Source organism: Neodiprion fabricii, chromosome 6 (assembly GCF_021155785.1).
Source record: "Neodiprion fabricii isolate iyNeoFabr1 chromosome 6, iyNeoFabr1.1, whole genome shotgun sequence".
Lineage (NCBI taxonomy): Eukaryota > Metazoa > Arthropoda > Insecta > Hymenoptera > Diprionidae > Neodiprion > Neodiprion fabricii.
Genome location: NC_060244.1, coordinates 19,914,976 through 19,939,947, shown reverse-complemented (window position 1 = coordinate 19,939,947; position 24,972 = coordinate 19,914,976). Strand labels below are relative to the sequence as shown.

At 37.0% G+C, this 24,972-nt stretch overlaps 3 protein-coding genes across 13 annotated transcripts in view; 2 read left to right on the top strand and 1 right to left on the bottom strand.

Moving 5' to 3' along the window:
* The first annotated feature begins 20 nt into the window (after positions 1 to 20).
* On the top strand, positions 21 to 1,532 carry LOC124184278 (phosphoglycerate mutase 1). The gene is made up of 3 exons (XM_046573811.1): positions 21 to 207; positions 582 to 1,079; positions 1,178 to 1,532. Exons 1-3 carry the CDS (start codon positions 108 to 110, stop codon positions 1,342 to 1,344), a joined length of 765 nt encoding a protein of 254 aa, XP_046429767.1. The 5' UTR covers positions 21 to 107; the 3' UTR covers positions 1,345 to 1,532.
* Positions 1,533 to 2,385: 853 nt separating this feature from the next.
* LOC124184281 (ras-related protein Rab-24-like) lies at positions 2,386 to 5,240 on the bottom strand. Of its 2 annotated transcripts, XM_046573817.1 has the most exons (5): positions 5,114 to 5,240; positions 4,073 to 4,161; positions 3,651 to 3,925; positions 3,302 to 3,454; positions 2,386 to 3,191 (listed from the first exon to the last, which is right to left on the bottom strand). In XM_046573817.1, exons 1-4 carry the CDS (start codon positions 5,225 to 5,227, stop codon positions 3,330 to 3,332), a joined length of 603 nt encoding a protein of 200 aa, XP_046429773.1. In that variant the 5' UTR covers positions 5,228 to 5,240; the 3' UTR covers positions 2,386 to 3,191; positions 3,302 to 3,329. The 2 variants fall into 2 exon arrangements, with proteins under 2 accessions (XP_046429773.1, XP_046429772.1); XM_046573816.1 differs by having other exon boundaries at positions 2,386 to 3,454.
* Positions 5,241 to 9,470: 4,230 nt separating this feature from the next.
* LOC124185721 (alpha-1,6-mannosyl-glycoprotein 2-beta-N-acetylglucosaminyltransferase) overlaps positions 9,471 to 24,972 on the top strand; it is a 56,288-nt gene continuing 40,786 nt past the window's right edge. For 9 of the 10 annotated variants that reach the window (XR_006871453.1, XR_006871452.1, XM_046576765.1 and 6 more), the window contains exon 1: positions 9,471 to 9,635. The gene's annotated coding sequence lies outside the window, so the exon portion shown is untranslated. The remainder of the gene's footprint in view (positions 9,636 to 24,972) is intronic. The other variant, XM_046576762.1, reaches the window with a different exon arrangement.

Below are 24,972 nucleotides of genomic sequence, written 5' to 3'. Positions count from 1 at the left end.
CTTCTCCGGCTGCTCCGCGTAGTGGCCGCAGTACCATCGCTACCATCAGTTCACCGAGTAAATTCGTGCGGTACACACGCGATCTGAATTGTTCTTGCGCCGCCACAATGTCCAAGTACAGAATTGTAATGGTTCGCCACGGCGAGAGCGAATGGAATCAGCTCAATCTTTTCTGCGGATGGTTCGACGCTGGTTTATCAGAGAAGGGTAAGGAACTAATTGCATTTTCACTACTAAAGGAGAAGCGGATTGTAAGACTCCGGCTTTAACTTTTTCAATGGCGGTTGGGTACGGGCATGTCGGTTCCTCAAGGGCAAAAGGTCGATCACTCTGATTTGTCAAACACATAAGCGTCTTCTGCAATAACGCGGCAACACGACTGAAAACTTGCTTCCTATTTATTTTTATTAGATTACGCCATCTCGATACTGGCCTGTTTTTCGAACCGATTATCGATTTACCTGTACCTTACTTATTGCCGATATCGCATATACATTTCACGTAGAACTGATTCCTGATCAATTGAATCGCTCGGTGAAACAAAATTTATCGCAATATAAGATGTTTAAACCAAATTTAAGGAAAGAACGAAGCGGTTGCTGCTGGAAAAGCTCTCAAGGCGGAGGGTTACACCTTTGACGTAGCTCACACGTCGATGCTTACTCGGGCCCAGACGACGCTTCAAGCTATACTAAAAGAAATTGGCCAGGAGAATTTGCCAATTGAAAAAACATGGCGTCTCAACGAGCGCCACTACGGAGGACTTACCGGAATGAACAAAGCTGAAACAGCAGCCAAGTACGGCGAGGCGCAGGTTCAGATTTGGAGAAGGTCGTTTGATACTCCGCCACCTCCCATGGAACCCGATCACAAATACTACGAAACTATTGTCAAAGACCCGAGGTATGCTGCGGAACCCAAGCCCGAGGAATTCCCTAAATTTGAGTCTTTGAAACTAACAATTGAAAGAACTCTTCCCTATTGGAACAACACCATCATTCCTCAGCTTAAGGAAGGAAAGAAGATCATCATAGCTGCACATGGGAATAGTCTGCGTGGTATTGTGAAGCATCTTGATGGTAAATATCTCTTTGTTGAATTTGTATGTCATTAGAAGAATGATCAAGCTCAGTGGTGGAACAAAATGATAATAGTTGTGGGATTTTTTTTCTCTTAGAACTTAGCAATGAACAAATTATGGGTCTCAATCTACCGACGGGAATTCCATTTGTCTACGAACTGGATGAGAATTTCAAACCTATTGTATCGATGAAATTCCTTGGCGATGAGGAGACTGTTAAAGCAGCAATAGCTGCGGTCGCTGCCCAAGGCAAGGCTAAGTAATCTGTGGAGTATGATATTGCTTCAGCGTGAGATCCGGGTATTATTATCATTAGAATATTTCCCCCATGTGGCTATTTATGAACCAGCATAAACGGTATGTTGTATAAATTATTCAATAACTGTCTATTGTACTAGTCTGAACGTATCTATGAATGAATGTTACTAATAAAATGAATTTTAAGTAATAAGCAAATTGCGTAACATGATTTTTATACAACTGTGATTCGAATATTATGGGTCATTTCAGTAGAATATTACCTCAGGCAGGGATCAACATGTTTTACCATGTCGACGTACAAACGAGGTATTTTAAAATATAGTTACGATTTTCGAACTGGAAAAATTAAATTAAAACGTTAATTATCCAATATTACTATTTCACAGAGATGAATGAGTGAATATTTTAATTCTGAATATGAAAAAGTAGGTAACGAATAAGAAAAATTTTATTGGAAAGATTTTATTATCAAATTTCTTTATAAGTTCAGTGTACTCTAATGTAAAAGTCAACATGAATAATGGTGAGGAAGGTTTTATATTCTAATTATTTTGAAGCAGTAGTCACCAGTATAAATTTAAAAGTTTAAACTCATTGCAGAGGTAAAGAAGTAAAATTATAAGGATTGAGCGGATACAAATTTCTTATTTTCTCTTTCGAATTGCAAAATAACAAAATCAGGTTCGAGATGCGTATAAATCTGTTATGTACAGATATTCTTATTACAAAACACTACTGGTTAGTTCAACGTTCCATAGGAGACTACACATATGAAATCAACAGTTATTGAGTTTAATTTTGATAAGTAATAACTGACTTATAATAAAATATTAGCAAAATCGTACGTTTAATTTGTAAAATCCAGCAATCGTAATTTTAAATGAAGTAGATAAAAATATAATGTAATTGTAATATTGAGTATTCACACGAACTTTGTGTAAATTTCAAAAGCAAGCGTTAAAGCTTCTTAAATTTGCGAACAGAGTTTTAGTTCACAAAAACAGAGTAACGCAAGTTTTATTATAAGATAATGCAATATTCGATGAAAGATTTGATTCAAATAACATTGAACATTTCTTTTCCCTACAAAAGAATCCAATAATTATTGGTCAATGTGGAACACAATTCAGAAATTGATATTACTCAAAATACAGATTCTAATTGATTAATGGTAAAAGATGGTCTAATATTTTGCAACGCTGTTGATTTCAAGATATAGCGAATGAATTTGTTCATCTGGCATCGACATAAATAGGAATGAGAACCAAACTTGTTCCATGGTCTAGAAAGTGTCGGGTAACTATCAAAGTAACTATATAGTTTGTATCAAGACGGTAACAATTACCTCATTAGGAATATAACACGGAGTATTTAGGGAATCTTTATTTTACTCGGCACGTACTCACTAAAATTGTTGATGTAATTCTTTTCAAAGCAAATGAAGCTGCTAGATATTTTTGCACAAAATTCATCGAGCACACTGCTTTGAACATTCTTCTTACTTCAAATCATTTTCTCAAATAATATTTGTCGCAATTTTACCGAACCTAGTATATGCCTTTACTGAAATCCTTACAAAGCAGTCAGTATTAGATACTGAAATCTGTACATAAAAAAGTAAATAATCAATTGACGTTGAATGATATACATTGTAAATCTATTCGATTACACTGCCGCTGGCACTGCAATTTGGTATAGTTGAAAATATCACAAGCAACTTTTGTTCAAGTGCATAAATCGATGTAAGGTCAATTACCGACTACATGTACTTACAGAATAACGCTGGGTATACATACTTATTTTACGAAAATAATTCTTCATCTCATGTATGTACATACAATACACGTACCTGTACATAAAAAAAAACATTATAAATTTAAGCTTGGGAAAAAATCAGTGCTTTCAACATTAACTTGGAGTAACGCATAAGTTGTTCATATCATCAAATCATCTAAAAACCTTTAATGTCATGTTTTATTTCATCCAGTCAACCTATTGGACAGCAGCGAGAATCTGTCTTTGAATTTGCAGTCAAAGTAATTGCCTCCATAACTGAATGTAGATTGTCCGGATCTGAGATGTAGTCTTTGGATATTTCATCAAATAATTCGGCTGTTGGATTATAAAGAAAGTGATTAACATGATGTCTGAGCGATAAAAAAAGTGCTAGTTTGAAAATTTAAAATTTCATGCTACGTAATTAGTAACAAAATTTATGTGTCTTAAATTCGAAAACTTGAAATGTTTCTATTTCAACAGTCTAAGATTTCCTATCTAGCTATTCCCTCTGGTATGCCTTGGAACTTACACGTTTTCTCTCCAGTTTTGTTGGATACTAAATAGAATTTGCATTGAATTCCAGCTGCGTATCTTTCCACAATGTCCAGATCAGGGGTTGCTGTCTTACCCTCGTCTAGAATATCCTTTTTTGTTCCGCAAAGGTATACAACGCACGTCTCTTCTACGCTCCTGAGTTCTCTAACCCAGTATTTTGCCCTCTCCCAAGACTCTAAATTTGTCACATCGTAACAGACAATTGCAGCCTTAGCTCCGCGATAATATAATTTTGTCATAGATTGGTACCTGCATTAAATAGAAAAAGAAATTACTTCTAGTTGGCATCATTATTAGCTTCGACTTTTAGCTTCTCGATGTGTAACATCAATCTGTAATTACACTGTGTAATTTTATCGGTTCCAAAATGGGCAAATATCAATTTCATTCGCTTACCTTTCACTGCCAGCAGTATCCCATATTCCAAGAGTAAATTTAATGTTATTAACGCAGACTTCTTTTGATGCAAATGCTGCGCCTATTGTCTGTGGGTCATATTAAAAATAAATGAAACAATTATTTTCGTGTCAAGGTATGTGTAAAATAGAAAGTAGCGGGTTTCGCTATGGGAAAACCGTGATATATATATATATTTTTCTAAAAACTTAAATTAGCATTTTATTTACTATTGAGACTATTTCTGAGTTAACGAAATCAGGGTGTCCAGCGATATTAGAATTAAAAGTTCCTGTATATTGCCAGTAACTTTTTTTCAAAACTCGTATATTCGTATGTAATGATTTCTATGATGTTTGTGCGTTTTCATGACATAAACAACATTGAATAGTGGTATATTCAACGGCGTGCAGAAATGATGAATTCGGGTGAAGTCACAAATGTGGAAAAATCAGAAAACAAAAGGGTCACGATATCGAGTTTTCAAATACACGAAAATGTATTTCATAGAATTTCAAAATATAGAAAGCCGAAGTACAGAAAATGTCAAAACAGAAGGTAAAGTATAGAAAATCAGAATATAGAACCATCACAATGCTGATGTATTCTTATTTGTTGTGACAATTTTACATTACAGCTCTCTATACTCTAACCTTTCTACATTTTGACTTTGTATGTGTTCTAAATGTTCTAAAATTGCAGCGATATTTCGAAGAAATATTTATTTACAAAAATTCGTTTTTCAGCGAGTGATTGTAGAAACAGCAATGTACAGCAAACAGCAAACAGCGCGAATTCCCGTATTTTCAAGGGCACTTTGGAAATTCCACACAATTCCCGGTTTTTCAGGAATTCCCGGCTGCTGGACACCCTGGAAAAGTCTAGTCATTGGTTAGGGTGCAAATACGAAGGATGATACAGTTTGGCAAGTCCTTAGATGGGCTGGTAATTTTGACATCACTCAGATTCATTATCTCGTGACAAGCGAGATTGCATGGTTAGTATATAGGTATGTGTGATGTACAATAGAGGCGTACTTACACTTTGATTGGGTAAATTTTCATTGAATCTATCGTCTATAAATCGTTCAAGGAGACTCGTTTTACCAACGTTTGAACTCCCGAGTAAAACGACTTTTAAATCTACCTTCGGCATGTCGTTGTAGCGATATCTGTCACTGGTTAATTTTTGTTGTCGGTAGCATGACACACTCTTATCCTTACTCCGCAGCGTGCTCCGCAGTGATTAAATAAACTTCCCGGAGGCCGTAACCGTGATGAGCGACTGATTTACATACTACTGATACTACCGATCAGTCATAATAATGACAACGTAAATTAACCAGACAATAACAACAATCCAACATTATAGTAAGGTTACTACCTCTGGCGGTAATTTACTTAACCTGTGTAAATGCATTTCCAACCTGAACTTCTTGGGCAGCAAAAAACAGCAGCAGTTTAAGTGGTTTGACGCAGTCGCAACGCTGTTGATAAAATGTCTTGCATTTGCTGCTCTGCTATTCGGACGAATGAATTTCAAGCAGCAACAACTTTTGTCGGAAGTGTTAGTAACTTTCAGTGAATTCCTGCTGTTGCTGTTACTTTTTACTGCCCATGAAATCCCAGCCTTAGAGCGTATGTGCTCTAAATTTCCAATTTTCATTCAATCAACTTAGAAAAGTGTTCATGCGTATTGCGAATTCGAATCTATTCAGAATGTCCTTCACTTTAATTCTTTCTTGTTCTATAAGCTGCAAGGCGCCAGTGGTAAGGTGTTTTGATCATTTTGTGTTCCGTAATACAACATTTCTTCTATTTGACTTCGAAATTACCTGGTGAATACGTTCAGTCCATACCGGGGCCAAACGTGAAAACAAGCCACCTCGGTGCCTACAGATAGGCAACCGGAGTTATGATTTGCCATCTCATGAACGAATCCTACTAATCGCTTAGTTGTCGACCGAAGAAGACTCTGATATTCTTTTCTAAAAAGTGATCATGTTTCTTTCACTCATCTAAGATAAAGTTAGCACTGAGTGAAATAAGACTGAACATTCCTCGGCGTTAGTATACGGTAATAAGTATGCATAAATATGACGCAAAACGTTTGTGCGATAACGATAGAGTATTTAGGGTGCGTTTCGATATTAGCTCCCAGTATTATCAACAATCTTTCATCTCTCTTGCGCTACCGAGTTCGTGATTGGCTCTGCCTCTGTCCCAGGCACTGTTTAGCGCTGCGAGCTAATTTCAGAACGCACCCTTGTACTCGATCATGGCGAACCAACTGGAACAGTGCTTGTCAACACCGAATTCCTGGCGTCACGCGCCTCAACATTGCCCAACCGAGCAATAGATGGCAGCACTTGAGGCATGACCAGATTGAAGTCAGCCGAACAAGCGCTAGACGGGCGGGTGTGCCGAATTCAATCTGCGAGAATTCATGACGGCGAAATAATTGCGGTTAAAGGGGTTAAAGTAACTTTATAAACAAAGGCGCGTCACAGCTATCTGTGAACCGTATGTTGAAATCTACCACGAATCCACAAAAATCTAGCTATCCATATTGGCTGTTTCCGACCGAGCCGCAATTATTTCTGCGGCTACGTAGCTGCAAAATTCAATATCGTGCTGTAACACGTGTGTTGAAATCGGCCATGGCAACGGATAAACAACCTCGAAATTACAGATTATGAATACCGCTATTTTTCTTCTTCCTCGATTGTTCGTATTCGTTGTCAGTCCTCATGATACCTACGACCTGTTGATTATCTGCGAATCGTGGAGGAAAGGTCAATGTACTAATGTATAGAGTTCAGTGGGAAAGGTAAACTTACATTGAAATTAATATAATCATTAAAAGTTAATCACCTATTATTAGTCTATTTGTTCCTTGGTGAAACTATAATGTTATTATATAAGATGGGTGCAGCATATATAAAAACGATTCCAATGAAGTACACTGCAAACTCTGTTTCGAACTGTTTTCGTTCCGCCGGTGAAAAACAGATTTTCCGTTTAAAGCTGCCTTCTGATTGGTCTAGCTGGCGCTATGATAATTGCGCAGTGAGAGCGTGCGACACAAAATGTTCATGTGATAAATCATAAAATGTTATGGAAGAATTCAGCGTGCAATTTATTACCTGATTAATAAATTACGATAAAATATATAAAAAATCACATAGGACAGTACATAAGCACGAATCCGCAGACATCAAATATATCCTAATCATTTTTTATATATTGTATCGAATTTGGAAGAAAAGTAATGTAATAAATTACATACTGAATTCGTCTCTAACACTTTATGATTTATCACTTGAACATCGTCAGTAGGGATTCTTGTACCTAATTGTAAGATGGTGTAAACGAGTGTTTGATGTCGAATGAATTCAGATGATTACACAAACTTATGAAAATTCCTCTGAGACAATTAATATTTCCGACAAAGACGACAGTAGCGGACCTCGGTTAACACTTTCACAGTTCACGGTTCCCGTCTTTTGATCGGAACGTTACGTTGCCTTGAGTTTGAAGAATATCCTCCAGGGAATGTTTCTCAAGAGCAAAAATTGGCACCATGATTATACGTATTTCATGATTACTTACATTTTATAGAGTGATTGGGAGAGATTACTTGACAAATAAATTTTATATTGATTACGTATTTTCTCACGATTTCTAAGATTTCATATGATTTCTGGAGATTACAAAGAGATTCCTGTAATCCTAAACGATTTCTCTTGATTACCAATAATGACTAAATCAGAATTATATTTGAACATTACTGATTTCAGTGTGATTGTGGAGATGACAAAGTGATTTCGAGGATTACGAAATGATTTCTAATAATATTAACACCTCAATCGCTTCCGTGAAATACCCCTTGATACCCTCATCTTCGTTATGTTGGGTGTAACACACGTTCGTTTCCCTAATTGTTTTGAGTTTTGCGACGCTTTCAGTAAAATATTTCATCATTACATCGGACATGAAGTTGGCACTACATGTTGTCATGCATTCTGCCATGCGTTCCGTGGTTCACTTGGCGGGTTCTTATCAAACCTCGTAAAGGGAAGCGTATCAAAGCACACACGGTTCCACAAAACATAGTGCTTAAGCCTCGCGAAGCTCGGAATATGACATCTCAATTTATAAGAGATAGAAGTTGAAGATGCTGGTCATCCATACGAGCAACGCGGTATTCGAAAGAGCCTTTTCAACTCTGACGCTCATAAAAGGCCGAATTCGTAACAAACTCTAAACTCCGATGCCAGAAGCACTGTTACGGAAGCGGTTATATTTTAAGGCTTTAAGGGAAGTGTTGCAAAACATTCGAACCTTCGATTCACGTGCTCGGTAAATTCAAATCGAGCTGCATGTATCGGCCTGTAACGGAACGCTTGGCAAATAGGACCTAGGAATAGAACTACACCGAAGTGATGTAGCAAATGTTCGATATAATTTTTGAATTGGTTGAAGGTGACTCTGCGATCTAGTTGAATTAAATCAGTAAATTTTTATAGATCACTTGTTATCCCTGATGGAGCGATAGTATGGCTTATTCCAAAGATAAATCAACAGAATTGAACACAATTTGTTGTAAATTGACATAAGTAAGTTGATTTTTTATATCTTATACGTATCTGACCGCCAACTAATGCACAACAGTTTCTAGCAATAACTGTTGAAATTTACTACCGGTTTTCCTCAAATGGATCGTAGCAATAACTTGAGATGATAAAAAAAGAACGAGATTTCTTAATACCAGAAATTAAATATAATATAAGACCATATCCACGAGAAAAAAAGGACTTGGTAGCTCCAAGTTTATTTATGCTAAAACATAAATCTTCTTAATATTACAATAATACAACTTGTTGCTAACATTACATTATAAGCGTTAATCGAAAAGAAAAACTGCAGTACAATACAAACGATTTAAAACTAAAATGTAACAAATGATACGTAATAAATAGTCAAGTTTTATTTTTACCGACGTTCTCTGGAGTCCTTCATACATTCTAAAGTATAGAGACTACCGGGAATCGTTTTGTGATAAGTTCTGCATTCAATTTAAAAATTAAATGCGCACTCATAGAAAACCTGATTCTTTGACGTGTCTGAAAAATTGGTAAAGTTATAATTCAGAGTATAGCTCCAAAAATCAACGCGCGTATTTTGCGTTTTGCATAATACGTACAATACTTCGTCATATATTCGCCAACAGTTTGATTTAAGACGCACAGTAGTACCATTTTCTTCTACTACACACAGGGTCTATTGTTATTTGGAAGGTTGGCTACATTTGTTGAGTGACTGTGGTCGACCATGCGCCACCTTGCGGCGGTTTGCGGTACTATCTATCTGGCAACCCTGTTTGGAACAGCGAGTCGTCAGAATGCGGCGAGGGCGGCGTCGAGAGAGTGGAACTGCTCTCTCCGTACGTCGGGCGCTGTGTTCCCCAACAATTTCAAAGTGAACGGTTAAGTGACAGTTTGAGAGGAATCGACATGATTGTCATCGACGAACCAGACTACAAGCTTAGGTAGCAGTCATGGGTAAGTCGCCCTCCAAGTCTCCGCTATCGTTACTTTTATTTACGAGCAAGTACCGAACGAACTAGGAGACCGCGAAATTCTCCCGGTAGCGACGAATACACACGATTGAGGCTCCCACCGCCTGCTGTTGCTGCTGCTGCTGCTGCCTAGTTCAGATCGAACGTGAGGCGGTCCCACCGCATGCATAATGCATCCAGCGACGCCTTTCGGTATGTGCATGCTGAACATAGGTGCATATGGGAGTTTGTGGGGGTGGACATGTGTCCTCACCACCCTCCCCCCCCCCCCTCTCCTAGATTATCGGTGGCGAAGCCGTAAAACTGATGATATTTTCACTCGGCGATCCGGATCTTCTCGGCGCGGGATATTATCGCGGTAGAATCAACTCGGGGTGGGGTTGCAACCCTTGCTTGTTTGCCGATCTTGCTTACTACTTTTCTGTGAGATGAAAAAAACATTGAACACGTTGAAGCAGGAAATCGCGATTGCTATGCTCGAGAGGATGTTATGGTCAGTCTTCACAGACCATGTTAAATGTAATGTCGTTTAGTTTTACTATTCTATATTCGAAGTATGCGCATTACTGATGTCGGAATACCGCAGTCAGCGCTATTCTACTTGCAACACCGAATACAAATGTCAAAAAGGAATGTCAGTTTCACGCGATAATAATTACAAGAAATGTATTCTTGAAATCGAATTACCACTTAATGCAGGAATACTTTTCCTTGTGTTATATTCGCACGAAGTGAAAAAGTTATCCGACAGTTTCGTTCGGCATTCAATGTGGAATTACGATGACTGCGGTATTTTGACAGCAGTGCTGCAGAGGCTGTGATAACAGTAAAAAGAAGTGAAATTTTACTCATTGTCAGTCGGTAAGGACTCACTATTAGCACCTCCTTGGTCGTATTTTAAATTTCATTCGAAACTTATTTCTCTCTGTTCTCAAACCTTTCTAATCAGTGGTTTTCATGGTAGATTATGTACAGAGATTACTATGATACAGTATACGAATCGGTGATATGGAAATTCAACTAGTTCTTATGGTACGGCACTTTATTCGTTACTTGTTTTTCACGTCAATGTTGTATCGATGTACGAAAATACATTTTACCTACGGGACCACACCGTATCAATTTTTTCTCCACTATTTATAGTATGTATATATATATATACGACATTGCTTCCGTGTTCCGTGTAATTGAAAAACCACGTGCAAGTTAAATTATAACATCGTTGAATTTTCGAATTCCTCAAGACAATTCAAGGCCGCAGGTGAACGAAGGTGTAAATGAAAATTTGATTTCAAAGCGAATATACATATGTATTGGTTACAGGTATATACAAATTCGTGCGGGATTGAAGAGAATTCTAACTGTTGTTAAGTACGACTCAGATTTATTCAAAAACTAATTACAGAATCCAGCTTCGGTAATCAACCGCTAATAAATTCTGCCATTACATTCGACGTGATGAAGTCATTTCACGTTGATAAAATTTGCATACTCACAAGTTACGTTTCGAACCGACACCGGCTTGTTCTCATCTTAATCTTCTCCGGATCTTACCGTCTTGGCATGGAAAATGTGAAACTTTACAACAGAAGAAATGAAAAAGGAAAAAAAATTGTTTTTCACAGGAATCTGATCCTCTTTCTCTCTTAATAACAAAATCAAGCATATTCCCAAAGCGTATTTTGACTAATAATTATTCGCAATTTCGAAACTATCGTGCTCAATTCGTCAAACGATTCAATCTTCGCTTGATACTACGATCGTGAGTGTAATATCTGGCTGAACAATATAAAATCAACAAATTGATGCAGCCAATTATTTGACAAAGGTGCGGTAGTTGAACCAAAAAAAAAAAAAGTGGAATTCTGTCCACGTTAATTCTATTTTGATCTCACACAACATTTTTTCACCAGCCCGTATATTAGCAGTGTTTTTTTGTTTTATAGGAAAAAAGATTTTTACTAGACAAATAAACGTTTCACAATCAATTGTATGAAACATTTGGTCACACATTAAATTACTTTTCGAAATTTCCCCTCTTTTCTTTTTAGCGGAAAATTCCCATTCTGTAGGTAAAAATTTAAGAAGCTGATTGTGAGCCTGATTAAAGTGACCTCGTGCTTTTTGTCGGTTATATACATCAGGCAGTCGCAGTGCAGGTGACGACTGAATTATAAACGGCACCTCGTGTTGGTGGAATTAGGTAACATATGTACGTGAAAAATACATTAACGTATTTATAAAGGTAGAAAGAACGGTCTGTAATTGTTACCGTCAAACTTCACGCGTTGTCCTTTATTAGTTTTGGTATATTTGAATTGTACGTGGCACGTGATTGTGCATAAATTTAATAAATCCGAAGGCGAACGAGGAAGATAAGACCCCTAATGCTCGTTGCCGCAGGCATATTTGGCATGCGAAATGCATGTGTCAGGCGGGTTTGGCAAGTGATAAAAATCGATCGCGCTATTTTCAATTGGCTGCATTGCCGTATATCCAACTACATATCACAAGAGACGTCGGTTCCTCCACGGCAGTACATCGTTCGCGTTTATTCATACTTGAAAACCCTGTAACCTGATACTCCTTGATCGATGTGTTGCGTGACCGAGCTTTTCGTTTCTCCGATTGAACACTCGAATTCCTTCTTTATATCTATGTCGTCAAATATTCACCGGTTAACCATCATAAGTGTACCGCTTTTCTGTAATCGCCTTATTTCATTTACCTGATTTCTTTCTGAGCAATTATTCGTCCGATTCAAACGTCTGGCCTCGACGATTTTTTTCTGTAGGCATTTCCATTATTTTCATGTAAATTGAACTTATAGCTACAGAATGAAATACTTAACGAAAATTTGAGGCTTTTTAGGAATTACCCTGTGGAAGTTCCGTTGAATATTTCTTACATCCATTTGAAATAACTTAATGTTAAACGTCGACGATAAAAATACGATTAAAATGAAAATTTCTGAGATGATTCTCGGAAATATTACGTATGCGAAGTTCAATGTCAATTTTCAAAAATTGGTTAATTATGCGGGGAAATTTTTTTTACACGCCTGTACTTGATTTTCATAACATTTCCACGGGTCAAATTTATTTGTTTAAAACGCGCCGATGCAGAAACATTACGAAGCGACGGTTTAAAAAGTTTACCTAATTCGCACGGTTGATCCACTTAAATTTGTGCCATTGAAACATGGTGACTGACCTTATCCTCTTACCACAGTAAACATTTGAGAACCGCGTGAATAAATTTCAACAAATAAACCCACGCATAGATGAACAACATTACATAGGTCGTATTATGTTACATTGTTTGTCTCTCTATCTTCGTGGCATATTTTGAGCCCAATTTTGTATGAATTCTTATTCTTATTCATGTCGTCCAGTAGTCCTGGAAATTTCGGTTCGCTGCGAATTCTATATTTATTTATGTTCACCGAGTAACTGTTTTCAAAAAGTGGATTCCCGCCTCTAATCGCGTTCTTCGGTTTTCCCTACCAACAGATTGTAGTAGAAATAACGCAAATATCCTTGAATTTGTTACGGATCTTTTACTGGACACCACGTTATTAAGTGCGGGATAAATTTTTCTTGACCCAGTTATGAATTCTAAAAATTTCCAGATTCGTCATCAAAGTGATCGAAAGAAATGAAATGAATGAATGAAAAAGAAATGACTCTGATCGAATGCATGATTTTATGGTACTCCTCGAATTTTTTTTTTTTTTTTTTCTTCACTTGAAATCTGCTCAATCATCAATATATCGAGTTCCAATCGAATACATCTAATACTTCGGTGTTATTTTTCGAACTTTCGTTTTACAATTTTTAACGTTACGTCAATATGTTGACTAGACAGAGTACCGACTGAGCGTAGAATATGCACGACCAAGGCATAAACATACCTGGGTTCTATACCACCTATGCCAGTTCGCTCGATATGCCAGACTCGAGTCCAACAAACAAGACTTGACCAAACTCCACGGTTAGGACTTGGATTTTCCGTCTGCACGCGCTAAATTTAGGACGGCCGTTTATTTTATTTTCCTTTCTTTTTGACCTTTACCTTTTTCTTGTTGTTTTTTTTTTTTTTTCTCTAGCGTCAAGAGATACTTTTGTAATCAGAGACATGATTGAACATTCAATTGATGTTGAATTTATTTTTGTTGTCTGATAAAAACTTAGTCGTACTACTTGTTGAACTAGGTCAGAATTCGAATTTATTCGTGTTTTTTTTTTGAATCTACTAGATTTTTCAAATTATTACCTTTTACACGTGTTATAATATGTACGATCGAAAGTTTATACCTGTTTCATATAGGTTCAATTGTTGAGAAAAATTTTCCAGCACAAATTAAACTGAATAGTATTGAATTTATTGGATAATTTTCACGTTTTTGGACGATAATTTTTCACCTCATTCTCATGTACGTCAGGTTATTAAAAAATTGAAACCGTCCGTCATGGACACGTTTTTCCATTTTATTTTTCTCTTTAGCATAGCTCATAAAGCGGATTTGTCGTCAAATAAACTCGCTCTTCCTCCGTGTTTATCAATATATTTCTCTCGCTGTTTCCCTCAGTTCTAAAATTTCGAAATTAAATTCTCGCTTTATTGCCCAGAGCAATATCACAAGAAGGCGGCAGCAGTTGATATACACAGGGCATTCCATGCTGAAAATTCGACATCTCGGATCAAATCCGCTTTTTTATAAATCAAATTATTTTTCCGACTTCAGACCGTCGGTAAGGTTGGGAAAACAATGTCAGTGAACGAGAATTTACACGCGTACATCCGAGATTATAGAATTGGCATGGAATGCCCCGTACACCGAAATACACAGCGTGTATTTATATAACGTCCACGGTATTCTTTATCCTCAATCGATCTCTCCTCGCAAACTTCACCCGTACGAGTCTTTTTTCGTGCCTTATTTCGTTCCCCTCACTTCCAATCTTTCCAATCCATTATTATGTCCGATAGAATCAACATTTGTCATCACCCCGCTTTTCCTTGTAAATGTAATTGGAAGGTGGCGTTGCATTTGCGGGCATAAAAGAATAATTGAAATTCTTTTATGTATGTTGGTTCAATACAATGCGACAGATATAATTGCCTCCAATTGTAATAACAATATGCATGTATGTAATAACCAGTTTTCAACCCCTTACTTTCCACTCTCCACAATCTTCCGCATCGATATGCTTTTCAATCTGATGAAACTGTAATTGTCAATTGCTTCTCTCACTAATTGCTATCGTAAATTTTAAGCCTTATAGCGACAGTCGTGTGATTTATCGGGATAATAATAATAATAATAATTGTTCACCTTTTTTTTTCTCTTTTATCCAACGTCGATGCCATCGATCAATCATGGCAGGATCTTCATAAATTAGTACGAGTTTGACGGTTGGACATATAAACCTTTTGTTCGTGTTTCATTCCTTTTCTTCGTTTCTTAACAAAAAATGTTTATCGGTGTATTTTATACGCACGGTATATTTTTTGCCCATTCGTCAAAGTCAAGTATCGTAATGGTCGGTTAATTCATGAAAATACACCTTGTTTCAACCGTTTCTATACCAAACATTTTCAAGATTGATGAAAATCTGTAGCAAGCAGATACGCGGTAACGAATATTTCGTTGGCAATGAAAATTGCATCTTTCATGCGTTCACTTGACAGGATGAAAAAACAATGAAATTGCATTAAAAGTGTGATTGTTTTTTTTTACATACAAATTCTTATCTTCGATTCGTATCGTATAAATAATCGTAAAGCTTTGATTACAATTTTCAATTGAATCTTTCAATATCGCGTTTAGAAATCATCCGTTTCCTCTTTTCGTCTCTCTCTGGAACAGAATTTTGATTTTTCTTTTTGTTTTTGCAAATTGTTTTTTCACCTCCACCTCTGTTGTTCGGTCTGTTTTCTCGTGTCCCCTGTAATTCCAATTTCATACATAGTAAACGAATGAATACATACCGTCGCGAAGAACGCAACCTGCGCATATTCGCGAATATTTAAAAGTTGCAGTGTATGCAGATGTTCGGTATAAGGAGGACGCCTTACAACCGTGCAGTGGTGCACTGTTTATTATTAGGTGGGTCTTCGGTGCACGCGAACTAGGAAAATCGTCGAGTATATATTAATATTTAAGTCAGGCAAAGAGTTTGACGTGTGTATTAATAGAAATTAATCAGTGTCAAATTATTTGACACTGCCATTAAATGTTATTTATTTTTATTTTTTCGAACGCACAGTCGTTCGTCGTGAAATCGTCTTTTCTTACCGCATATAATTTATTTAAATAATTATGTCGTTGAAAAAAAAAACACAAAAAACTTGCCACTATAATTTTTTTTATTTTCCCTGACATATAAGTTGAATAAAAATTATAATACCTGACACAAATTCAACGAGATTCTCGCGTAATAATTTTCTATCGCTCAAACGAGCAGAGTTTTTTTTTTTTTTTTGTTCGACTCTAGGACTTGAGCGACATTTTATTGTAATATACATATATATGTGTATGGGTATATGATCGTGAATTTTTAACTTGGCCCATATAAATTATTCATCGTGTATATTATAAAGAGCGTTATTGAGCAACTTTGGCTCGGTTTATGTTTACCTCTCGGTGTTGATATGAATCTTTTTTCATCCTTTGTCGTGTGGTATGATTTGGTTTGTTTGAATTTATCCACGTCAAAAGATTGACTCCATCAGGTAATAAACAGAGAGAAAAAAAAAAAAGAAATTGTATAACAAAATAAGGCAATGTGAAGAAATTTAACATGAAATTTAACAATAATTTTACATACATGTTTTTTTATTAAAAATTTAAATTCATAATATTTTCACGCTGTAATATTAAGTTTCATTCAACGCTAACTCGTTTCTGTACTTGTTATAGCTGCTTGGTTTATTTCTCCGTGCAACGACTGAAAGATTTATTTGACTACTTGCGTCGAACGAGTGTTTCGAGAGTTGAGCGAAGACGCTCAAAGACCAAAGTAAACGCTGCTGCTTATCTCGAGTTAGGTGCTAGATTCTGTTTGAAACTTTGCCTATGACGGAATTCTTTATGTATATATCTATATATATATATATATATACGGGTTAACGTTGACAGATGTTCTTAAAGTCTTTTATTTTCTTTGCTGGCGAAAGAAATGGAATACATATTATTGTACATTATAGATGAAAAATAGGCTGTAACAGCGAAAAAACGACACTGAAATATCGGATGTTTCCATGGGATAAGACAAGGAAATTCAGGGAATGATATATAATGAATGAGAAAATTGATTGCAATTGTTCGGAATTTGTATGGAAGTAGAAAAGTTTTAACAAAAACATTGATCTCTGCATCACCGCAAATCAGACGGTGATTATAGATTTAGAGATACTTATCGTTCTTCAATTTAACTTGACACGTGTATAGAAACTACGTAAAAATATGTTATGTTCATTTTCTTTTCACTATATAAAAAAACTTAAGCGTAAAAACTTTCATCTATGGCATCCGGTGAACGATGTTGAAACTTAATAAATATGTACATTGTCTCACACATAGACACAGCGTAAATTTCAATATGCAGTCTTAACAGCGAAAAAGTTTATGATAATTTACAGGTTCAGTCAAAATATTTTTTAACATTACATGAAAATATTCATTTATCTTTCACTTATTATACCAAATAGGTACTTGGCAAGTAAGACAGTGATAATAATTGATACTTGAATCATATAAATTGATATTGTATCGCGTCGTTCATGGGAGTAAAAATCAAAAGCCGGTTACGAAGAAAAATAATTGAGTCGGTCGATTAATCGAGTTTGATAAATAATCGATTATACTCGATTAATCGGGAAAAAATAATCGATCAATTGTGAATCGATTGTTTTGGTAATTCTTTCATAAGATACAGCAAGTACATAACATTTCATAAGATGAGCAAGTACATACGTGCTTTCATTTCTGATATTAATGAAATTTCGATTGTTTTTTCTTATTTTCTTGCTATCTAAAAACAAAAAAATAATAATGACAGTAATAACAATAATAATAAAGAGATTACTTACCCTCTCATCGGAATTATGCATATACTTATGTACTTGTGTACTTATGTAACACACACAGCCAACGATGGATACACGAACAAGGTTAGACGTACTCTTTGAAGTTTGGACTCTCGTTATATTATCCGTGGATTTAACGACGCGAAAATTCCAGCGGTAAAAAGGTCAAGCAGCCGTCCGTAAGATTGTAATATGATAAAAGAGTCTGTAATATAATCACGTTCCTTAGTTTTTATATTCGCTGTTGACTAGGCGCGAATTTTAAAATCTCCTATCGTAATATTCACGCGGTGTTTTGGTAATCGTTATCCTGCTTTGCCAAGCTATAATACATAATGAAATAAAACCTGCGTCATATTTAAATTTCAGTCAACGTGCGAGTGTGAAATTTTTATGTAAACGAATAATAAAACAATGATGCTTGAAGAATGATGCTGGTATTAGAGAGAAGAAGGTCTCGGAACTTCCGTGCGAGCAAAACGCGACTGAAATATCACACGAGTTGAATTCACGTATGTTGAAAAATATACATAGGTATAATATATAATGTATTTTGTTTTTTATTTATTTTTTTGTACTGTGTAATAATTGCATACGCTTGTTCATTCATTTCGCATAATATAATCATTTTCGTTCACATTTATCAATTTATTTATCCGGTGTAAGCTGACTCAATTACGGTCTACAAAATAGTTATCGTGTTAACTCGTCGACAGGTTCGGTTCAATATTTGCTAAAAGTTTTAATTTTATCGTTAAAAATTATTGTCGATTCCTCGTATAATATTATTATTTGTTCTAATTTTCATCATTCAAATTTTGGAACGTAATGTTTGTTCACCGTAAAGACAAAACCGTTCACAATAAAAAATTCCCCTTGAATTCAATAACGTTAATTAAAATATTCTGGGTCCGGATCGTTGTAATAATTTCAACATGTTGTTTCGCTTTCTTCTGCAAGCTATGAAAAAAATAAGCCAGTCTCTGTTATTACGACATAAATTCGACAGCGACACTTTGCTTGTATTATTATACGTACGCACACATGATTTTCCCGAAATTCCGTGTTTGCGGATATAATTTGTAAAACTTACTAACGAATTTACGCCCGGTTAACGGAGAAAGAATAATTTGCATTATACATGCAGAGGTACGATGATCGGTCAAAGTTTTCCGGTTTACCTTGAATATCGTTTAGAATATACCGCACGGAGAAACTGTCCGACACTATATTACTTGGTGCGTGTATTTGGTATTGCTCATATTGCGTGTACCGTGTATTAAATAAAGTTGCAACTATACGTATATGCTTACCAACGTATAAACTGTACCTAATAATATTATACGTAGCTCTTTGAAATTGAACCCCACCTCATGCTTTTCCTCACAATCGGTCGCGTTTGCAACGCTTGCTATATAATAGATAAAGTATATGTAATACATATTATTATCACGTCTCGCGGTTGAATGGATTCCGTATTTATTCGTAACGCTGCACACTTCAGATTCCGATTTTGCAAGCCGCGTATAACGAGAAGGCCGCGTTCCTCCAGGCATATAAATAGTGAGTTTTAGAATATATCTTCGCACGTGTGATGAACAAGAATACGGACTATAGTATATGATAAATTATACTTTTAAGAGTATTTAATTTTTTTATCATTATATTTAAATACAGGTATTTTTTATCGTTCAATTATACAAATTGCAGAAGGAGTGTTCAGTTTTCACCGAAATTCGGTTCAATCGGTTCTCTAATATAGAATTGTTTTTTCTTTTCTGTCACTTATTCTCATAATAATTCTGCGCTTCAACTTTTAGCGGATCGATCTTCATCAGATTGTCTAAACGGAAATGTCGATTAATTCTATAAGGAGTTTTCGTTAATTGTAAGTGGCAAGTATCGTGTGATTATAAACGTCAGACCGAATTACCCGCAGAAAATTGAATGCCCAAACTGCGATTTATGACAAATGTTGTTAAATATTTGAAAACATGGATCGAGTAATAGAAATGAATAACGGGTTTCAAAAAGTTTGAACAGTCGTTGATAATTGTCTACCGTAATAATCGTCTTTACCGTCAGATTTAATATCTTTTATAAAATCAAATGAAAATACGTTTCGTGCTGCAGTTTGCCTATTGGATACATTGGATGTGTATTTTCAATCCAAACGGTGATTTAGAACCGAGTTTAATAAATCGGCTGAACCATCAAACACAAAATTATCGGTACTGCGAGCTTTTTCTGCAGTTTAGAAAAAGCGCTGCATTATCCTAAAACCCAGCCACACCTCGTTTCGCTGTAAAGTTATTTCGATGAAATTTCTTGCAGACGTAGGTAGTTCTTTATCACACTTATCTCTAAGTGCGCCGTGTGCAGAAGCCTTCCATTTTCAGAGAATGGACCCTTACTATCCCAGAAAGGTTGGCCTGGAATGGGTTGTATACCCAAACTCCTCGTCTACTTAGGTTCGGGTTGAATGGAGTCCCTCACTCTGAAATATCTTGACGGACCTAAGCGAAAATATATGACCCATCTTCTTACCGGATGCAGTAACATTTGCTTTCCATGTTCCTCATCCGGCACGCAGATATATCTTTGGGGTCCAATCCTCTCTGCAATATCCTTAATGGATATAGACCGAGGGGGTATTTGCTCGTTGAAATCGCAAACCATGTTGGAAAGCAGTCACTTTAAAATCCCTTGAAATCACATGAAATCGCATAGAATCGTATGAAATCCTTTGAAATTGCAAAGCTTTTTAAAAACCGGTCACTTTGAAATCGCGTAAAATCATTTTAAATCGCTTGTCACCAGATCTATGAGTAAATATCAGTACGGAATCATGCCTACTTTGTATTCAGCTACATACTACGTACAAACATTGTCCGTCTCTTTGAGGGAGAAACGCTACTCGCGAAGCTTCACTGCAGAGTTGCAAAATGCGTCAGTTTGATTTGTTGCTGCATAGAAGACGAACATAAATTCACTTGATAGTTCCAGAAGTGAATTCATCGTTTACAATCTTCTTCGCCCTTAATTGCTCCCTCGGAAAAAGAACCTTGCGTGTGCTTCGTATTCCCGACGCTGCTTTCGCCGGGTTTTTTTTTTCCATCTTACCCTCATCTCATCTCATCTCATCCACATCAATTCTTGTTGTACCCACCACCCACACGGCACTCTTTTCTAAGCTTCTCGTCATTAGACGAATCAGTCGTATAGATATATGGATTCGCACTCGTTCACCTCGCTCTCGAGATTTCTCTCTAATTTCTTGCGCACTTCCCGCGGCTTGTCTCCCGCGAATCCTCGTTTTTTCACCACTTTCCTGGTCTGCTCACGTCCCCGCACATCTCAACCCTCATCACGCCCACGCTATTCCCTGTATCCCAAATCCTCTGCTCCGTATCACCGATCCTGATTCATCTCCTGTTTTCACAGCCTCCGTATCCTCTTCGCTGCACTGGTTTCACTTTTCGATTCTCATCATCCAGTCCGTGTACGTAAGTACTTTTTATCCCTTCTCGCGGTACAGGGATTCTTATTCTCACACCGTTTTACGGTACCTTCTGTATTCCGGTTGATGTCGAACAGTACGCAGTGGAGAAATTATTTTCATCGTGAAAACGCGGTAATCTAATCGGAACCCCCATTCGCGGACCTTCGTACTGTGACAAAAACTTATCAGCAAACGGTTTTAACGAATCGCAAGGAAGCTCGCTGCCACTCCTGTAACCTACCTACCTGTAATCTATAACTGCGGAACCAGATGTGCTTATTTTACCTCGTTTTCATCGTATCTTTGCCAGACTATAGGGAGGCAAAGAGCGTGACTGATGGTATAATCGTGAGCGAAGAGTTACGGTACGTAGACAGCCGGTGTGATAGAAGACCGGGCGAATGGAACGTGACACAAATACACTCGGCAAGCAATTCAAGCTTAAAGAAGCGCTAGCGCTTTAGTTGACACGCAGGGTCTTGTATTCCGGTTTCCTTCCTCGACTATCCTCACGGAGTAATCAGAGTGCGGTCATCGTTACCTGTCTTCTATTCATATCCACCAGCGCATTTGTCTGCCATTCAATTTAACACCGTTGTGATAACAGACTCGCATCATCTTCTAACGTCTCTAGTGCCGATCACCAATCGTATTTTGACTAGTCTTTTAGGTAATAAAGTCTAAATTGTATTAATTCCATCAGGTTTGAACGAGCGATTCCATCTGCGTAGATATTTTCATGCCTGAGGATAAGTCGACTTTGTTTTCTTTCATCCCTGACAGTGAAACCGGTTGTGTAAAGGGCGGGGAAAAATTATCAGTAAATGTGAAATGAAGACCGGATTTTTACAAGTAGTATGCACGATCTCTCCAACTTTTCTATTGTTTTATTATTATTTTTTTTTTTCTTTAACGTTAACAGTTCAAATTATAATTTCCTTTAGATCTTTTATATTATGAATGAGATTTCAAGGTGATCTAATTCGATAATAATGGTAAACGGATGTTGGAAAAATTGAGAATGAAATCCTTCTCACTTACCTACGTGAATGAAACAATCCGCGTCTGTGTAAATTTCACGATAGTCGCTGCATATAATTTTCGAGTCTATTTATTTCGAGATGACGTATAATGTACGTGAAAAAAATATCAAAGAACAACAAAAATACCAAACACCTGATACACTGTCATCTATGAGGTCTTGGAGTTTACTTTACAATCAACATCGTTGATTTGTGTTCACGTTATTGGTATTTTTTTCTTTCGTCGTTAGATTTAAATAGTTTTTATACCGAGTGTCGCGGTACACGAATTCACGTACACTGCAAAGTGTGCGAGTTAAGTAAAAAAGCGTTGATAATTTACTTGTGAAGTGAGCCGAGAGCGTGACTCGAAGGGCGTGTTTTGCCGTCAAAGACACGGTTGTCATGTCTCCGAGGCGTTCAGGAAATTGAACGCTCTATGCTTTTACTGTTTCACGCAAGATGTACAGGAAGCGCTGCTTGAACTCTTCTATTTTAGTCCCTGTTAACGTCGGTCTAAAATTGATCGACGGAATATCGTGTCTGTACACGTGAACATACACAGTACCTAACCAAAGTATTTCGTCTCGTTATTCACCGTGAAAAATATCTTTCGAAATAGATGGCGTTATTTTTGGTTACGCAGTTTTTGCTCTAAATGCTACATCGGTATGGCTGCGAGGTTAATTTTACCGGTGTTTCGGCGAGAATTATTCTCTATTTTCCCATATTTTTCTGACACATCGTCATGGAACGTGGATCTCTGACTGCATTGCGTTCCGCCGACACATTCACCTTATGTCCGTCCTGCCTTTTGTCGTACGTCAGACGCATCGAGGTAATAATTTTTGCCTTTATTCTGCACCGGAAAAGGAAATTCTCGCGTGTTTAACCCAGTCGGTTTTTTTTCCCACAGCGAAGAAAGAAAAGTAATTTTTTTCAGAGAACTTGTCCAATCTTGGCACGAATTAATCGCGCTAACTTTTTTCGCACGCCAAGTCCTGCAAGGAAATTTCTCATAATGCTCGCAAAATATATTCGCAACGTGTAAGAAAAATTCGGTTTTACTGAATTTTACCGCTCTCGACTTTTACCCTTGATCACCCAATATCCGACAAGACCCAAGAAAATATAAAGTACCTAAAAGCTTCATTGATTCAAGTCCTTCCGTGGAGTGATTGAGGCACGATGGGTACGTCAACTTGACGGATGTCGTTCGAAAGCCATTCTTCATCCTGGTACACATGTATATTTGTATAAGTATACACACACACACACACACATGCGGGATGCGTGGGTAGTTTACAAGAGAATCCTATATCAGCCCTTGTACAAGCCTGAAGGGCTTCCTGATACGTAGGTGCGGAGTGACACGGATCGTTTTTTAAATTGGGGGAGTATTCACCATCGTGTAATCGATCCGTAGCTGAAACTGAATTAGCTAGTTATTTTCAATCAATAGCAGTGCTGTTCGGCTAAACAAATGCTCACAATGATCATACATAAGTGACACGCTGTTTGACCTGCGGAATTATCACGAGGCAACTTCGATTAATCGATCAATCGAAACCGTCGATGAACAGTCGGACGGTTTGATAGAAAATGGTACCAAAAAAAGTAACGCAACATTTCAATTCCATTTCTTAGTCGGTTGACGAGGCGCAACTTGAGATCAATGTAATAATACTTGGAACGAAGTGAAAGAATCTATCGCGTTACCGTGACGGTTCAAGGAATACTCTGAAACCACTTCACCGACAGCAGAGATCACTTATCTGTTACACTATGTCATAAAACGTCTGCTTCGTGTACAAAGTGCTGATGAATTATTATCTCCTCGCCTGTCAAAGACGGGCTGCACAGTTATCAAATGTATAAAATGAAACTTGTTCCAGATGCAATGCTAACATCATCGTGTTTCGAGTTTTTTCTCGGTACGCTCTTCGGTTTCGAATGTAGCTATAATCCGTTCACTTTGATCCCACTTACCTCGGTTATTACCAAACATTCGCGTCCATCCTTCCATTTCTCCGATCCGCTTTTCCTCCTTCTCTCATTATAGTTATCAGACATGTAATAAAAGCCTGGCACTTGAAAGGGCGATGCTCCTGATCGCGTCCTCGCATAAAGCGTCGACTATCTTTCGTAGTTTATAATTACACAAATGCGAGTGCGTGTAATTTTTTATCGTTTCATGCTCTCTCCTTACACTGTTTAACTCGACCGTTCTTTCTCCGTACGCGCATTAATGCCGGGAATATGGGTCAAGTGTTTTTGCTCGTATCGCAATATGAGACTTTGATGACATATATACATATATCCATGTCATAACGATCGTCATTTTTACCCCACGTTTGTTTGATATTCCATCGTATAACAAATATCAAACTAACGTTGCTACAGTTTTTTTTGTTCTTTTTTATTTCGCGTTCTCTTTTCCGAGACAAAAAGTCGAATTTCGTCGATTTACAATGTATTTTCGTTGTACAGCAGCTGCGAAATTATTCTCGAACCATACAGCCGTGCTTTGAATCGTTACAGTTGAGTTTGAATGTTAATTCGAATATAATTTAACAGTTTTAAACTACTGTAACTGGACTAGAAATAGGTCACAACTTTTTTGTTTCAGTACCATTGATACATTCACAATATAACTTCTATTCTTTACGGTTAACTGGGTCAATATAAAACTACGTTCAATT

Bases quoted from the DNA above. Each gene is read 5' to 3' on its own strand.
- LOC124184278 (XM_046573811.1), top strand. From the start codon at position 108: ATGTCCAAGTACAGAATTGTAATGGTTCGCCACGGCGAGAGCGAATGG. The intron at 208-581 runs GTAAGGAACTAA...ACCAAATTTAAG, and splicing joins CGCTGGTTTATCAGAGAAGG to GAAAGAACGAAGCGGTTGCT. The intron at 1,080-1,177 runs GTAAATATCTCT...TTTTTCTCTTAG, and splicing joins TATTGTGAAGCATCTTGATG to AACTTAGCAATGAACAAATT.
- LOC124184281 (XM_046573816.1), bottom strand. From the start codon at position 5,227: ATGCCGAAGGTAGATTTAAAAGTCGTTTTACTCGGGAGTTCAAACGTT. The intron at 3,926-4,072 runs GTAAGCGAATGA...TATTTAATGCAG, and splicing joins GATACTGCTGGCAGTGAAAG to GTACCAATCTATGACAAAAT. The intron at 3,455-3,650 runs GTAAGTTCCAAG...ATAATCCAACAG, and splicing joins CAAAACTGGAGAGAAAACGT to CCGAATTATTTGATGAAATA.